Genomic DNA, 16,680 nt, shown 5'->3' on the forward strand with positions numbered 1-16,680 from the left:
TAATTGTTGGACCTCGGCATTTTTTTCACCCTTCTCAGCTTGTAATGTTGGTGGCCGGAAAATAGCCGATCGTGGCCGAAATTGGCCATCATCCCACATTATCATTGGTTTCACGATTAATTTTTCACAATTTGTCTACAATACACGATTCTACATCGAGATTGTTGGGGAGAGTTAGATCACATAGTCATAATATTTTAAGACTTAGATCAAGATTTTGACAACCTTACTCTAAATAAAACTATGTTATGCTTCTTGGTCTTAAAATATTATGACTATTCTTCTTGGCACAATTAACAAAAGTGCCAGATGAGACATGTATATTCAACACATATCAACCATCTCATAAAGTCATGTAATATCTAAATATCTTGAAGAAAAGATTCCAAAAGTTCCACCTCATCTAGATATTTTTATAAACAACTCACTTATTAAAAAGAAGGCCAAAATCTATCAAGCATGAATCTTGATTTGTCCTATGTATACATATGTTTCCATTGTCTAAAGGGAAGTTTCTAAATCCATTACCAAATTGTTAGGCACATGTCTTACTTTTTGTATACCTAGTCTCTAAGCCATACTACCACATTTATTGTTTCTTGCTACTAATTCCCAACAATACATTGAATTTGAAATGTAATCTTCTCTATATATACCCATGTAACATCTCAAAATTCCTTCATTGTCAAATTTTCACATTATATCCATCAATTAGTCCTTTTCCTTCAAAAAGTTTGCTATCAACTTCTCATAGAAAATAATGGCGTTTCGCTTGCCATTGGTAATGCAAGCAAAGAAGCATATCCTCCGCCTCACACTTTCAAAAGGTAAAAAAGTGTTGTCAGCTAATAGTAATATACCAAAAGGATATTTGGCAGTATATGTTGGAGAAGAGAAAAAAAAGAGATTTGTGGTTCCAATATCATATTTGCATCAACCTGCTTTTCAACAATTTCTTTGTAAAGCTGAAGAAGAATTTGGATTTAATCATCCAATGGGTGGTCTCACCATTCCTTGCAGAGAAGAGATCTTTGTTAATGTAACTTCTCAATTGGAAAGTTAATCTCAAGAGCAAACTCAAATTCTTTTCTCCCTAGAAACATGCAAATGAAAATCGACTCTGAGATTTCCTATCAAGGCATGATATTTGAATCCATTTCACCAAATGGACTATGTAGGGCCATAGATGACTAGAAGCCATTCTGATTAGTTAGAAATTAACATAGGCCATGCATTATCTGTATATAGTTTCATGCCTTAAGAGTTTATCATCTTAATGTCTAACAAAATCACATGATGTCTAGAATTACTTAGAGATATATTGTAAAGTATTTTGTATATTTTGAAATGAGAAAAACAAGGAATTTAATTTAACAACTCTTGCAACTTGGAGCTTTTATTATTTTCAATTGATCAATTGGTATTTAGTTTATGCCTCCTTATTTTTCTTATATATTATAAAGACCGGATACCTAGTACAAATACAGATAACTTGGTCTTAATACGATAACAAAATTTTATAAAATTGGAACACATATTTATGCGTATTACTTGGAATATTTTGATGATTCATCATTCACTTTGATTCCACCCTACTGCAATGTCTTAGATTTTATGCCTAAATTACAAAAATGTCTATAGCCTACTTAACTATGTCAGTCTCTTCCGGTGTCAAGTTTAAAGCCCATTCAAGCAAGAAGTAGTATATCAGAAGACATCATTTCAAGATTTATTGAGTCAAGTTGAGGACGAGTTTGGATATGATCATCCTATGGATGGTCTCTGTATTCCATGCAGAGAAGATGTGTTCTTAGATATCACTTATCGCTTAAGTAGGTGTTAATCCCTTCGGTAGAAGGAGCTGACATAGGTTATTTAACTTGAATCAAATTGTACAAATGACACTTTTTTTTTTCCTTTTCCATTGTAGTTTCCTTCCTTTAGAGGGAGATAGTTATGGACAAAGATTATAACCTGTTTAGGGCATTAGGCCAATGTTCAATGAATATATGTGACAGAATCTCTTGCATATACTTTTCAGATATTTTCCTTAGAATTGTTTCACTGTTGTACAAAAAGTACAGACTTAACTTATAAAATGGGTAATATATGTTACCAAAAACAAATGATATGGAGAAAAATAATAGAAACCCAGATTTTTGAACATGATATATTATGTAGATATTGATATATTTGAGTAAATCATACAAGGATGAATAAAATCCGATCTCGGGTAACAAGGGACATGTAGATATTGATATATTTGAGTAAATCATACAAGGATGAATAAAATCCGATCTCGGGTAACAAGGGACATGTAGATATTGATATATTTGAGTAAATCATACAAGGATGAATAAAATCCGATCTCGGGTAACAAGGGACATGTAGATATTGATATATTTGAGTACACCAGGCATGGGAAATTCTAGGCGATTCAACGGCTCGTTTGTCTCAAAGTTCAAGGCAGGAGGATTTATCCGCTTCCGAGGTTGCTGAAGATGCTGGCGAAACATTGGAACTGTTTTATCAATGTCGATGCGGTGACTACTTCTCTGTGGATTTGTCGAAGTTGCAGAAAATGGGATATTCCTTGTTGAGAGATGGAAGCAACGTATCTGTACGCAATGCTGATGCTTTACCCGGATCAGTGATTCTTCCTTGTGAATCGTGTTCGTTGAAAGCTCGGCTTGTACTCAGTATCGATGATAGTTGGAATTATTAACATTTTTGGCATGATCGGTGACAATTACAATTACAAACTGTAAGTATCAGGATATGTTCATCAATGTATTATTATTATACATACAATCTATATGCAATCTGATGATTATTCTATACACGAAACTTCGCATTTAATGTCAGGAATCATAAAATCGTTTTCTTTAGTTCCAATAGTCTCGACCATCTTTTATCAAACGATGCCTCACTTTGCCGAGTTTCATCTGAAAAACAAAACAACGGTCAATAAGTTATTCTTGAATTTTTCATTTTCAAGGTCGGTTTGTTCTCATTGCTCCTGCAATCTTGAATTACAGTGACTTTGTTAGTTGCCATGAAGTTTTCTGTTCAAAGAAACTCTTACATAGTATAGTACCCTCAGAGGCACGCAACTCCGAGGCGCACAACTTCGAGCAAGTGTCCTGCAAAAGAATTTTAAAAAAAAATATTATGGGGACTCCCTAAATAAAAATATCTTGAATTGAAATTCTGCTAAATATACTTGTACTGCTGAGGTTAGCCTGATGGCATCTTGTACAAGAGAATCAAGATCAACTTCGCATCCGGGTCTAGTATATATCACCTGTGTTAGATTATTGAGCAAGTTATTTGAATCAAAGAAATATTTCAAAGTATTTCTATCTATATGCCGAAAAAATACTAATTGATCTGAGAAGTACTTACGTAAGGGTCGCCTCCAATTTCAGGTAGCGGCGTCTTACATTTATCTCTACTTGCAGCCCTGAGAACCCATGCGTTAAAGTTTGCGTCAAGCTGGAACCATTGATCAAGCCACAAAGTCAGAACCAAGAAATTATTGTCACTATGATAAGTTCATAATGAAAGGAAATACCTGTCTGCAATATGGGGAAGAACAGTTGCTGCATTTTGAAGGCAAGGATGTGGAGATTCTTGCATCTACTGATAAGCCAAAGCTAGCATGCTGAAATTACCATTTACAAGTGTTGGCAAGTGAAGTGACTAAACAGATAAATTTGAAATTTGAAAATATTTGGATGAAATGAAACCACCTTTTGGATGGAGAGGTTGATGAATACTTGTGCATTCTTACTTGGATCATCTTCACCTTTAATCAAATCCTGTAAATGTAGGTCGCGCAAAGATACATGATAATCACACGTCCATTCCCCGTGATATTTTCCATCAGACGGCGATATTGTAATCAGACGGCGGGGGTTCTTCCTAATCTTGATTCGATCACATCGAATGAACAACATTAAAAAATGAATGCATGTAGCTTAAACAAATGAAATCTCAAGACATTATATATCACAGGCTATAAGGAAGGAGAGAGTTACCAATGGAGATTGCAAGTTTCCTTTTCTTTTGGTAGAAGCTGTGATAGTGTAACTACTAACATTAGAATTATTGTAAGTGTGAAAATGAGAGAGAAATCTGAAGGTTTTTGCCTTGGAAGCAGTATGGCATGGATTGAATATTGGACTAAAGCTTCTTTGAGATACAAAATTTCCAGATTTTGCCATATCTAAGTCACAATGAACTGAAGATAATAATTGTCAAGTGTGTTTGTGATGAGTTGAGAATTGGAATATTTAACCTTATCTTATTGTGTGACTCTCATTCAAGCTTAGGATGCAAATGTAGTTGTGTAATGGACCACATATTTCTTACAACCTTTATTCACTAAAACTCAAGATGTTTTTCCATTTCTTTAACTGCATTGTTTTATAGTTTTGAAAATCATTCAAATACAGAATTAGTTTAATTTGACTTAGGAATATATTTTTATGTTGAAGTTTAATTTAACTGTATTTGCTTTGAATTATTTTGGAATCAAGTTTGTGTTTAGAAGCTTAAAAAATGAATTAAATTACATATTTGAGGAAGAATTAGTCTCTGCAATTGCGCGCAGAAGATATCCAATTTATACACACAAAAAATACATGCAACTTAAAAAATTAAATTGATCGAGTCTTATTACATAATATTTCAAACAAAAAAAAAACTATTTACAAATTAAATCAATTCTAAAATAATTGAAACAAACTCAAATTCATCATGTTAAGTACAAAGTTAATGATGATATATATTAGGGTGTTATTCCCTACACCCCTAATGTAATGATCACCCAAAACTCCAAAATGCTATTTCAATACTTTAGATTCCAACCTTCTCACGCATTTATTCTTCAACAAAATTACTTCATGGTCGAGGCTCCCATTTTTGTCACAAAATTGATCGAATTCCAATCTCGTATCATATGTTTGAATTATAATCTTTGGATTTATCATTTGATAATGTTTTTCATACAGTAAGTTCGCTAAAATTGAAATTTTTTAATAAATTTAAATTATAAGTCATCTAGAATAAACCATACACATTTGTCATTAAATAATAAGATCAAAATAAAAGAACAAATGCGTATATATAAATGTCAAATACCAAATGTCACATGTCATAATCAATCCAAATTCAAACCATATTGCAAAAATGGCAAAGTATACAAAATAAAATCCCACTATAGAGTATATCTGACGTCCAGGTTCCTCCTTTGTCACAGGTACTGCAGCGCATGACGTAGAGATACACCAAACAAGAAATCCCCCAATTATACTTGGGGATCCTCTCCAAATAAAATATATGAGGTAGATAAGGTTGACATAGGTCGCACTTTTGTTCATAAACATGGACGTGCCGACAAAATTTAAGAGGTATGATCTCAATGCACATGCTTTATGGTATACAAGTCGTGAATCATCGCCATCAGCATCCACAGTTGCATCCAGTAGGTGGTCATGTAGATCAACCAAGGATGAAAACCTAGTATGACATCCTCTAGTGTCATCTAACTCCTGCTAAGCTTTTTTTGGGTCAACTCCCAAATAAGTCATCGTCATGTCTAGCGCCTCAGGTGGTAGTCCTAAATAGTTTAATAATTTTTTCTATATGAGAAAATAAAGAAGGCATGAGACATTGTCAAATGTGATGGACATCTCACCTACTGAAGGTGAAATGACGATGTCTCACTACTACAAAATATATCTTTGGTGACACTATATTACCACGGCCATTTAGCCACAGACTAAATAGCTAGTACATCAATTGGAGCGTCAATATCAATCATAAGTCAATATGATCCTTCAATTTGAATAGCCAAATTAATCATCTTCTATGACTTGAAATCCTAAAACATGCACTTATTTTCAAAGAAATGAAGCACACAACTAAGAGAATGACATAGTTATGAAACTGACATGAGATTTTGTGAGAAATCAAGAGTATACAATGCATGTTGAGATTATTGATCTCAACATGAAGATTGGAGACTCAAATACGACCAACTTTAAAATAAATAAAAAATCCTTAAAATCAATCTACGCATCTATAGCATCTTCCCAGATTATGCTTCTTTTCGCATTTCTTTTGGTCCTCGAAATAGGAATGATGTAGTGTTGAGCAAGATTTGGAAGATGGAGGTTCCTTTTAAAATTAGGGTCTTTGAATGGAGGCTTTTTGTGAATAGATTACCTACAAAAGATCTCTTGAAGAATAGAGGTATTTCTTTTCCTTTAAACTCTTTAAGATGTTCTTTTTGTGAAGTTGAATGGAAAAGTATGAATCACTTTTTTTTATTGTAAAGTGGTGAATATTATTTGGAATGATATTGCTTTGTGGATTGGTAAACCGGTAGGTAAGGAGGAGGATTGTTTAGATAATTTATTGGATTGGTATATATATTGTAAGGACAAGAAGGTTAGGGGGCAAGTGGGAAGTTGTTTGGTTAGCAACTTTGTGGTCGATATGGTTATTAAGGAACGGTATTTGCTTTCGGAATGACGGATGAAATGTTGATAATACGGTGTGGAATGTAAAGATGTTAGTTTGGAAGTGGTCTTTTTTGGGTGAAATTACTAGATCCAATTACACTTTTTATGAATTTATTAAGGATCCCTTGTATTTCCTTTCGTAATCTCAATTGGTTGGTAATTTCGCTTTTTTATTTTGGGGGGTTTGTTCCGCTTCTTGTGTAAACAGGTTGGAGAACCCTTTGTTCTCCCGTTAATGATATCTTGATTACTCAAAAAAAAAAATCTTCCCAGAACAAAATAGTTTGAGTAATAGGTTCAGTAACAAGTTTTAGAATCTACGAATGAACTAAATAATTGCATTGTTCTCATGCGGTTCTGTTGAGATCAAGAATAAATGACAAATTGTTTTTGGCGCCAAGAGCTCATTGTATCAATATGGACCATGACATGTAGTTAGAACCCTTCAATGGGGGTGTGGGTTTCATAGAGCTTGGATCTTCACTTGGATGAATATAGTAAACAAAATCAATATCGTCATTGAAAACATAAATTGGATCTTGATTTATGTGTGGCTACATGATATAAGGATTGAAGAAAATGCACAATCAAATACGGATGAAGATGGTGTGCAGAACTTGCAAGAGTTCATGAAAATTGAAAAGAAACTAAAAGGTTTTTGAGAAGTTCATAACTAACTTGAACTCAACAGAAAAAGGATGAAATGTTTCTCTTGCATTAGCATAATGATCTCAAGATTCTATATATACACGGATACGATGGATCACCATAGTTAACCTATTATGTCTTTATTGAATTGTTACTTACACACCAACACCAAGTAAACATAATGAAAACTAACTAATTGAAAGTGACAGCTTAACTAACTTCTTCATCGTTGTATAATATCGAGCATATTGATTATCACAATATAATAGGGTTGGTTTGTTTCAACGAACTATAAGGTCATTTAGGGTTGGTTTGTTTCAACGAACTATAAGGTCATTAAGTGGTATGTGAGCCATCGGATCTCATATATTGTTGAAGCCATGGATCTATATTCTGTTTCAGTTGATGATTTAGAGGGGATAACTTTTTTCTTTGATTTCTATGATATAAGAGAGTCTCCCAAATAAAAAATAAAAAGCAGACACTTCATGTTTGAGGTAGCAAAGGACTTGTATTGCAGCTTAATGATGTTGAGTAGTAGGAGCTATCATCCAACTCATAGTTCATGTTTGTTACCAAAAGGATGCTTTTCAACTTGCTTAAAAATTATAGTTTCATGAATAGAAGAAATAAAAGCAGAATATGTAGGAGATTTATTGTTATCAGATACAACATCTAGAATAGATGCATGAGGAAAACTGCATTCATAGGAACATCAATGGTGATGATCATTATAATAAAAGGAATAGGATCATCAAATGTAACAAAACTTGTGTCTGAAATGTTATTAGAGGATTGTAATTATTGGGAGAAATAATAAGAACGAAACCGAGTGTTACTATGATACAATAATTAACTAACATGAATGACGATATATCTTTCAAATATGCTCAAGAAGTTACTATGATACAAAATTGTGAAATAGAAAAGAAAGATAAGAAACTCTTTGATCACAGATCATGTGTATTTCCCTTTATGTGTCTCTTTAGAGTAACAACGAACCTGGGCAAAAAGCGTTGTACAGAATACGGAAAACCAAAAAACCTAACAAGATTTTGGCAATCCTTCTTTCCGTCACCATTATACGCTTGCGAACATAGGTGACTCAAGTAAGTTTCCCCCTCGTAAATAAACCGTAGCTGCTGCCATAGAAGAACACTCAACCCTAACATCATTGAAATACTTGCAGTAAATAGATAAACCAGAATAAACCCTCTGGTGGAGAGAAGCAGCACAGATCTCAGGAAGGCGAAAAAAGTTTCTTTTATAATTCTCCAAGCTAGAATTTCGTTAGTGGTCCCGTGTATGCGTCCGATGGAGTATGTCAATGGTGGCCATGTATGCAAGCCGGCATGTGCAGACACTATAGAAATATAGATGGTGCTTAACAATCCTGATATAAGGAAGGCGATGAAGCTGTGGTGATTAGCTGCACCGACACAGTTCCCGATCTGCCAAAGGATTACAAAACCGTTACCGGATTAGGATTAATATAGTTTAGACACAAAATTAGAGTAGTGGTGATGACATCATGAAAATTGAAATCGTTATGTTTAAAAGATAACGGAAGCTTACAAATGGGCAGTGGTGATCCATGTCGAGTATACATTTTCCACACGAGCGACAGTGATGAGTTCTGGGCGACTTCGGTTTTGAGCAGTAATGACAGAAGGTATAATTTTCAAGGTCACCATTTCGTACAGTGGGGTAGCTTCCCCACACTAAGTTTGGTGGTGTGCCGGCACAACGAAATGCTGAAAGGCTGAAAGATGAAATGGTAGCTACGGCCAAGGTCACTGTAACGAAAGAGTGGAAAATCCCAAAAAGACTGAAAGAATATACGACGGGATAAATTGCCCACACCCCGCCAACTGCACGAAAGAAATTAAACTGAATATGTAAGGAAAGTGTAAAATAATGCAGTAGGAACTAGAAAGCAACAGTGGCTTACATATTAGAAAGAGCATAAACACGAAGACCATAGTAAGAATGCATCGATCCCGCAGTAGTCTCCATCTATGGCCCTGCTTGTCACATTGCTGTTTGCCCTGATTTGTTATGGCCCCGCACCAGCCACATTTGAAAACCGGTGCATGAGATGGAAGCAAAAGACGCAGTCCACAACCCCAACATGTTGTCTCATAACTCTCGGTAGCCACAGTTACATGTTGCTCCTGTATGCGACTTACATAAGCAACTTATACAAATTTTCAAACTGTACAAAATAATGTACATCAAAACATTAACAACTTCTTGAATTTAGTGTTTATAAGCTATAAGCTTTCAAATGGTCGCATGTTGAATAAACGCTTGATTATGTTGTTTAGCCAAACGCTCACTAGATTTCACCCCTTCTCCAAATTAGAAGTTAAGTCTAGTCTCTAATGCAACTTAAAGAGTCAAATATACCACAAGTAAATTGTTGACCAAAAACAATGACTTTACCATATCATGCAACAAAAGATAAACAACTTCCCATCATCTATACTCTACAAAGAGGTATGGTGTGAAAATCAAATCTTTTCTTACCACCATATTTTTCAAGCTCTCTAACAAGCATAGTGTAAGGGAAAATCATCAACCCGAACACAATGCCCCAATATCATGTAGACGGGATAACTACCTTATTTTTCTCAATTAACTTCTGATTGATGTTTGGATTGTGTTGTAGGCAAAAGATATAGACTATTTTGCCAAACTCAAGGACAATCCAAACATGCTTAGTGTATGTTTGGTTTAACTTTTGAAAGAGTCAAAAGCAACCCTAGATGTATAGAACTGATTTTGGAATGATTTTGAGGTGTTTAGTGCTTCTAATGTAGAATTGATTCTGATTTTGGAATTGATTCTACTTGAAACTAAACTTTGTAACTTTTGAGTTAAATCGTGATTTATCATTCAACTCACTTCTACATAAATTTATCCAAATATAAATCATTTTACCTTCAACTCACTTTTAACTAGAATTTTACATAATCAATTCATTCAAAATCAACTATTTTCACCGCAAAACGGTTTATTGCTTAATTGAAGAGTTTTCAACAAAACTACATCCTAAACAACATAATTTTTCTATTAAGCAATTAGTAATCTTTTGAATTGAAAAATCCATTCTCATCCAAGTAATACTTCAAATTACAGAGTTGCAGAAAGAATCGAAAAGAGAGTAAGAAAATAGCATACCTGGGTTGAAGAAGCTGTGAAGTTTGTTGGTTTTGCTATTATTCCTATATTGGTTGGAGCAATTTCCTCGTTCATTGTTCCAATAAGAAACCAAGTAGTGAGAAAAGAAGTTGTTGATGATGGGTACAAATTACAATCCAAACCGCGTCAACGCCGCAGCTTCATTCAGCTTCTCCTTCAAATCACTAGTCTACTTACACAAACACAACAAGATGAACAAGAAACATCGCCAAGAGTCAAATTACCAAACACCGCTAATGAAATTTTTATGTTTTGTTCTATATTAAATAATTTTAGGAAATTCATACATACTTTTTTCTTGTTGAAAATGGAATGAAGATATGAAAGGAAACTCATTATTAAAATGTGGGACTTTTTCTATTTCAAAGACTTAAAGTAGGGATGGAAAAATTAAGGGAGTTTCTTTTTCACCCGGTTAAGTTCTTACTTTTATACTTTAACCAATTTCAATTCGACCGAGATTGTTATATTATCTTTTTATATTTTAATCCATTTCAATTCGACCGAGATTGTTATATTATTTTTTAACAAGAATGCGAATGTTTGAAATATGTTAACTATGCTAAAAAGGCTCACATATTTCTTTGGCCACAACAATAGTGGTTCTTAAGTGTGTTTTTGTAATCGGTTTGTGTTCTTTCAAATACAACATCATCAGTCATGATATGCAGGGAGTATTTGCTGAGAGATGGCATAAAAAACGTCATATTTCCACTTTGGGGTTGTTCTTGAGAACATTGTCCCTAGACATATGGATAAAATTCTGGCGGATTTTGAGAGTCATTTGGTACCAGAGGAGTATCGGAGAGCTCAAGCCACATCTCAGTGGCATTCTGTTGTGAGTTACATGACTTGGTTCTATTTTTGTGTCACACCCTATCATGATACGAGACGCTCTTGGACGTCCATCTAGGCCTGCTCATGAGGAGATCCTGGAGAATGAGCAGGTCAGAGATGATCATGTCGTTTATGTGTTGCTTATTTGTCAGAATATTATGCGGATTACACGTGAGGGCGTAAAGTTTGGACTGTTCGAGAGAGGTGGCGATGACACGATTGTCTTAGCACGTTTCATTCTTAGCGAGGCACATAATGCCTTTAGTTACCGTTGACATAGGAGGAGCCAAGGGTTAGGATTAGACATACTCAGTATATTATGCATTTGATTGTATTTTGGTTTTTTTTTCATACTTTGAGAACAATTTTTGTACTATGATTGTCTTTTTTTTAATTAACGCATTACATTATTTTATGATATCATGTTTATTCATTTTTTTTAATCAAATAATGGCAATCTTAATCGAATTAAGATGACTTTGGATTCAAAAAATTACAAACTTAGGAAACTATTTCTATACAAGAAACATGCAGACAAGATTTTTGAGTTATATCTTTGAATTTATCCAAAAATATTTGTAGATGCATCTTCGAACTATTTTTTTGGTAAAAATAAGATGACTGCTTAATTTACGAAGGAAAAAATGTGACTTTGGAGATGTATCTGCGAATTAACCTCAAAAAATTTTAGATATGTATCTCTGAAATAAATTTTAATAAAAAATGATATTTAGTGCGTTCGAAGATGTATCTCCGAAAAAATCCAAAAATATTTTGAGATTTTCAGAGGTGTCTCACCCAATAAAAATAAATTGTTAATATTAAATCTTAAGTTTGATTTACATAATGTTATAGCCTTGTTATTTTTAGATATAAGATTAATTTTTTTTAGACCGATTAATCTATTTAAAAATTTATTTTATTTGAATATATATATATATATATATATATATATATATATATATTGTAATTAATATTTATATAGATTAAAAAATTGAGCAATTAATAATATTATGTATTAATCCGAATTTATTTAATTACATAAATTTTGTGAGACAATTTCTTTAAAATAATTTATAAGATACTTCCATCATGATAACTAATTTTATTTTTATATTTAAATTTAAGTATAATATATTATTATTATTATTATTAGTTGTAGTTTTATAATAATAACATTATTCATATTTATTTTAATAAATTGATTTGATAGATTTTAAAAAAAAAAATAGCCTAAAAATTATTATTTTTAACTAAATATATTTATAAAAAGATTTAAACTTTTTCTATTCAAGAAAATCTAGTCTCGCCTCAACTTATTTTAGGGTGAAGATATAATTTTTATTTTTTGTCATATCTTCACTCTACTTGTTACTTGTGAGAGTTTTTTTTTTTTTTCTAGTAAATTATAAATTCGTGAGATTGTTTTAGGGTGACAAATAGACATGTCTTTTTGTTTGTTGGTCCAACAAAAGCCCGCTAAAAAGAGCGGAGTAAGGTGAATTTTGTTGATGGTGCGCGTCTAAAATCTTGTCTCATCCTACAAATAAAAATGAATGTGAGGCAGACGGGTCTGCGTGTATTGTATCTTTTAAATTTAAAAATTACAAATTTTTAAGTTAATGTCTGTAAAAAAAAAATAGCGGATAAGATGAGCAGATTAGAGGATGTAGACTTAAAATTTTGACTTGCCCCCCAAAAAATATTGGAGAACAGGTAAGCCGGATGAATTGGGTCTGTTTTTTCACTCCTAAAAATTGTATTCTATTATCTAGACTTCTCCACTATCATATAATTTTAAGTATCAAAATAATTATTCATTTGCTCCATTTTAAAATTTAAAAAAAAAAAAAGTTCAAATAAAATCTATGTTGATGTAAACTAGTAACTAATAACATCGACACTCAAAAAACTCATTTTGATTCTTTAAAAGGTCCTCGCTAAAAATTTTATATTATTTTATATTTTCTAATATTTAAATAACTCACTTATTTTTTCTAAATATCTATCCAACTAATTAAAAAATTTCAAATGAATCTCATTAAACAATATATTTACAGTACAAACTTAATTATATATTATTTTATTCCAATTAAAACTACAAGAAACGCTTTTTAGAATACAAAAGTTATTGACATAAAGAACGTTGAAAAACTTCAAGCATCCTATCAAATTTGGACATGGTGCTTTTAAAATAAGTATAAACACGATAAATTTTCACCAATAATCGTGCTCTAAGAGCTTCATTATCGGTGTCATGTCACAGTTTCTACACTATTATATTGAAATATTTGTGTATGTAGGATTGTATGAATATTTATAAAATATAAATGATTTGTATAAATAATTAAAAATATATATAATAATATAAAAAATTAAGTGGGGTCTAAAAAAACCCAAATTAAGTGTGATCTTTTTTTCTTATTATGAGTTTTAGTTGATTATAGTTGTAAAAATTAATTTAAAATTAAATAAAATTCAAAAATGATGAAATATTGAATAACATTGATATAGGCATCAAAATGTTCACTTTTTTGCTAGTATCCCCTAATATTTTTTTTATCATTTTAATTGATTCTTATAAGTTATAACCACATCTTACATTAACCACAAAATAATGAACATTCATTCAATTTCAGTGCAGAATTATATTATATTAACTTGGTAGAAGCTTTACAAATGTTACAATTGGAAAATGGATTGGTAAAGTGAATTAACTTCAACTGATTTTTGTTATAGTGGTAAATGGTTAAATTTTTTTACCCACCTCCCTACTTTCTTGGTCACCTCTGGTGAAAAATCATATATACCCCTTACTTCAGAAATACATTTCCGAAATGTAAGAAAATGTTGTTTTCGGAGATGCATCTCCGAAAGCGCCTTTTTTTTCAAAATCTGTCTTATTTCGAAAATGCATTTCCGAAAACAGCATTTCAGAAGTGCATTTTCGAAATACTGCGCGTTTTGCAGATTTAGCAAAACAGCCCCCTCCCCCAATTCATTTACCCTAAATCAACTTCAAACTCAACCCCAAAGAGATTTTTTGCAAACCACTTCCAAGGCTACATCAAAGGCTCCATCTACTTGATCTACTACATTCAAAAGCTTCTCAATCACTTCAATTTGTAAGTTTTATAATCCTTAGATCCATAATTCAAATGCATGTTAGGGTTGTTAGAAATTGCAAAAATGATATAGGGGTAGGTTGTTAGTAGTATTTAGGTTGTTTAGAAGCATTATAAGTTGTTTTAATGTTGGATTTTGGGGTCTGCCATGGAAGTTGCAGAAGTGAGCTTCGCAGGGGTGTTTCGGAAGTTCATTTCCGAAAAACACCTCCATTCCCAATTTCGGAAATGAACTTCCGAAGTGGTCCAGAATTTCTTTTTTTTTTTTGTTTTTTCAATTGTTTCGCATTCTTATTGATTTCAATTGTTTTCAGGAACATGGCAGACAACCCACTACGCATCAGACAAGGTAGAGAGGCCCTGACTGCATCGGCTAGACGCGAGCGGGCGGCGCAGCTAGCGTCGACGCAGGGACGGGGGCAAGGACGGGGACGTGTGCGTGTTCCCGTGCAGATGGACGAGGGTACTTCTGCATCTGGATCGAGGAGTCGTCTGACTCGGGTATCTTCTTCCTGCCAGCGAGAGGAGGAGGAGGGGGAGGAGAAGGCAGCTACATACCACGAGGCGGAGGAGGTACCAGATGTTGACCCTCTACACTGAGAGGAGGAGGAGCAGGAGGGCTGTCCGGGAGGGCCCAGTGACACTACCTTGCTGATTACCTAACACGAGCACGTCGCTCGGCGTATCGGGGGGAGAGGTATTTTTTATAATTTTCCCGACTTTATTATTTAACCGTTTTTAATTTTATTCAACATTTTCTTAACGGTATAATTAACATATTTTTTTATTTGTTTTTATTGTAACAGGAGAGAGAGAGAGACTTTGAAACAGGTGAACCACTCCCGGAAGGTTTTCAGTCTCTTTAAACCGGAGGCTGAGTGGTTTAACGACGCAATGAGAGCTTTAGGGCTTAGTGGGTTGTGCATGACGGGGTATACCACCATCAGCCACGGCATGCAGGGTGCCTTTGTGGAGAGGTGACACAGGGAGGCGTCTTTTTTCCACTTACCGGTTGGGGAGATGACGATCACCTTGCACAATGTGCAGTGCCTTCTCCACTTGCCGATCAGGGGGCGCTGTTGGACCACTCCCGGATCCAGAGGATCGAAGCCAGTGAGTGGATGGCGCTCTATTTGGGTATGGAGCCAGAAGTTGCTGACTTTGAGTGCCGGACGAGAAATGGGCCTCATATCCGGTTCACCACACTGAAAGCTTATTTCGAGCACCACCTTGTGGCGGAGGCCGAATCCGAGGAGGCGGATGACGCCCTATTTGTGCAGTATCACCGTGGTTGCGCTCTCCGGTGCTGGTACATGTTTGTGGTAGGCGCTGCACTCTTTGTGGACAAGAGTGCAAGGTACGTCGACGTGACCTACCTCCGCTATTTCATGGACTTGACTACCGTTCACCAGTGGAACTGGGGGTCAGTTGTTCTGGCATACCTATACCAGAAGCTGAAGGAGGCCTCCAACTTGAGGACCAGGCAGTTGACCGGATTCTGCACACTACTTAAGGTACGTTTCATTTTAATTGTTTCACATTCATTTATGTTTCGTATTTATTTTTAATACATTATCGTGTTTGTGTTTCAGAGCTGGATCATCTCCTACTTCCCCCGCATCCACGGCTTCCGCGTTGATCCTGAGTACGAGGACGAGATGCCCAGGGCCGCCCGATACGTTCTCTAGAGGGGGAACAATACAGTGGGACCATACCGTGGGTACCTCGACCGCACGATGTACGATGACATCTGTTGGAGGCCATTCAGCGACTACACTGATGTTGTCCCCTTTGACAGCATCTCGTTATATTCTGGCTGGTTGGCATGCGGGACCAACACCATGGTGCGGTATCTCCCTGAGCGGTGCATGCGGCAGTTTGGATTTGTGCAGATGATACCCAGGTCACCTTTTGAGGCTGCTCCCGACACAGTGACCCGAGTGCAGTTCACTGGCATATTTGAGGATTGGGAGCGTCATGTGGTCCCGGAGGAGTATCGTCGCATGGGTATGTCACATGGTTCTATCGGGTGTCACATCCTCTGATGAGACCCGACGCTCCCGGCGTTTTTAGGCCAGCATACGAGGAGATCCTAGAGAACCAGCAGGCCGAGGATGACCACGCCATTGATCTTCTGCCGATCTGCCTGCGGATAGAGATGCTTAGGCAGGACGCGTTGGATCGAAGTATCGTTGATCAGGACGGTCCAGAGGCAGTCGCCGTGATGGAGACGATCGTCACTGATGCGGGCCGTGCGGCGGCATACAGGCGGCAGAGGAGGTCCCAGGGAGAGAGGGTTAGGCATACCTAGTAGGGGGCCGGGTTTATTTTTTTTA

The 16,680-nt window shown here is 35.0% G+C and overlaps 4 protein-coding genes across 5 annotated transcripts; 2 read left to right on the forward strand and 2 right to left on the reverse strand.

Moving 5' to 3' along the window:
- The first annotated feature begins 715 nt into the window (after window positions 1-715).
- Window positions 716-1,350, forward strand: LOC131602200 (auxin-responsive protein SAUR21-like). Its single transcript, XM_058874240.1, has one exon. It carries the CDS (start codon window positions 761-763, stop codon window positions 1,061-1,063), a length of 303 nt encoding a protein of 100 aa, XP_058730223.1. The 5' UTR covers window positions 716-760; the 3' UTR covers window positions 1,064-1,350.
- A 932-nt stretch (window positions 1,351-2,282) lies between these two features.
- Window positions 2,283-2,725, forward strand: LOC131605252 (uncharacterized). The gene is made up of 2 exons (XM_058877630.1): window positions 2,283-2,303; window positions 2,417-2,725. Exons 1-2 carry the CDS (start codon window positions 2,283-2,285, stop codon window positions 2,723-2,725), a joined length of 330 nt encoding a protein of 109 aa, XP_058733613.1.
- Window positions 2,300-4,333, reverse strand: LOC131602198 (large ribosomal RNA subunit accumulation protein YCED homolog 2, chloroplastic). Of its 2 annotated transcripts, none has more exons than XM_058874237.1 (7): window positions 4,041-4,333; window positions 3,753-3,929; window positions 3,575-3,664; window positions 3,406-3,495; window positions 3,224-3,304; window positions 3,086-3,143; window positions 2,300-2,945 (listed from the first exon to the last, which is right to left on the reverse strand). In XM_058874237.1, the coding sequence occupies exons 1-7, from the start codon at window positions 4,224-4,226 to the stop codon at window positions 2,869-2,871; spliced, it is 759 nt and encodes a 252-aa protein (XP_058730220.1). In that variant the 5' UTR covers window positions 4,227-4,333; the 3' UTR covers window positions 2,300-2,868. The 2 variants fall into 2 exon arrangements, with proteins under 2 accessions (XP_058730220.1, XP_058730221.1); XM_058874238.1 differs by having other exon boundaries at window positions 3,753-3,924; window positions 4,041-4,271.
- Window positions 4,334-8,013: 3,680 nt separating this feature from the next.
- On the reverse strand, window positions 8,014-10,807 carry LOC131607117 (protein S-acyltransferase 11-like). The gene is made up of 5 exons (XM_058879153.1): window positions 10,674-10,807; window positions 10,362-10,551; window positions 9,130-9,352; window positions 8,754-9,049; window positions 8,014-8,629 (listed from the first exon to the last, which is right to left on the reverse strand). Exons 2-5 carry the CDS (start codon window positions 10,434-10,436, stop codon window positions 8,129-8,131), a joined length of 1,095 nt encoding a protein of 364 aa, XP_058735136.1. The 5' UTR covers window positions 10,437-10,551; window positions 10,674-10,807; the 3' UTR covers window positions 8,014-8,128.
- Window positions 10,808-16,680: the final 5,873 nt, after the last annotated feature.

Source organism: Vicia villosa, linkage group LG5 (assembly GCF_029867415.1).
Source record: "Vicia villosa cultivar HV-30 ecotype Madison, WI linkage group LG5, Vvil1.0, whole genome shotgun sequence".
Taxonomy (NCBI): Eukaryota; Viridiplantae; Streptophyta; class Magnoliopsida; order Fabales; family Fabaceae; genus Vicia; species Vicia villosa.

Excerpts from the sequence above, each read along its gene's own strand:
- LOC131602200 (XM_058874240.1), top strand. The coding sequence starts at position 761 with ATGGCGTTTCGCTTGCCATTGGTAATGCAAGCAAAGAAGCATATCCTC.
- LOC131605252 (XM_058877630.1), top strand. The coding sequence starts at position 2,283 with ATGAATAAAATCCGATCTCGG. Across the intron at positions 2,304-2,416 it reads TGAATAAAATCCGATCTCGG|GCATGGGAAATTCTAGGCGA; the intron begins GTAACAAGGGAC and ends TGAGTACACCAG.
- LOC131602198 (XM_058874237.1), bottom strand. The coding sequence starts at position 4,226 with ATGGCAAAATCTGGAAATTTTGTATCTCAAAGAAGCTTTAGTCCAATA. Across the intron at positions 3,305-3,405 it reads AAATTGGAGGCGACCCTTAC|GTGATATATACTAGACCCGG; the intron begins GTAAGTACTTCT and ends AATCTAACACAG. Across the intron at positions 2,946-3,085 it reads CTCTGAGGGTACTATACTAT|ATGAAACTCGGCAAAGTGAG; the intron begins GTAAGAGTTTCT and ends TTTGTTTTTCAG.
- LOC131607117 (XM_058879153.1), bottom strand. The coding sequence starts at position 10,436 with ATGAACGAGGAAATTGCTCCAACCAATATAGGAATAATAGCAAAACCA. Across the intron at positions 9,353-10,361 it reads TCACAGCTTCTTCAACCCAG|GAGCAACATGTAACTGTGGC; the intron begins GTATGCTATTTT and ends AGTCGCATACAG. Across the intron at positions 8,630-8,753 it reads TGGATCACCACTGCCCATTT|ATCGGGAACTGTGTCGGTGC; the intron begins GTAAGCTTCCGT and ends ATCCTTTGGCAG.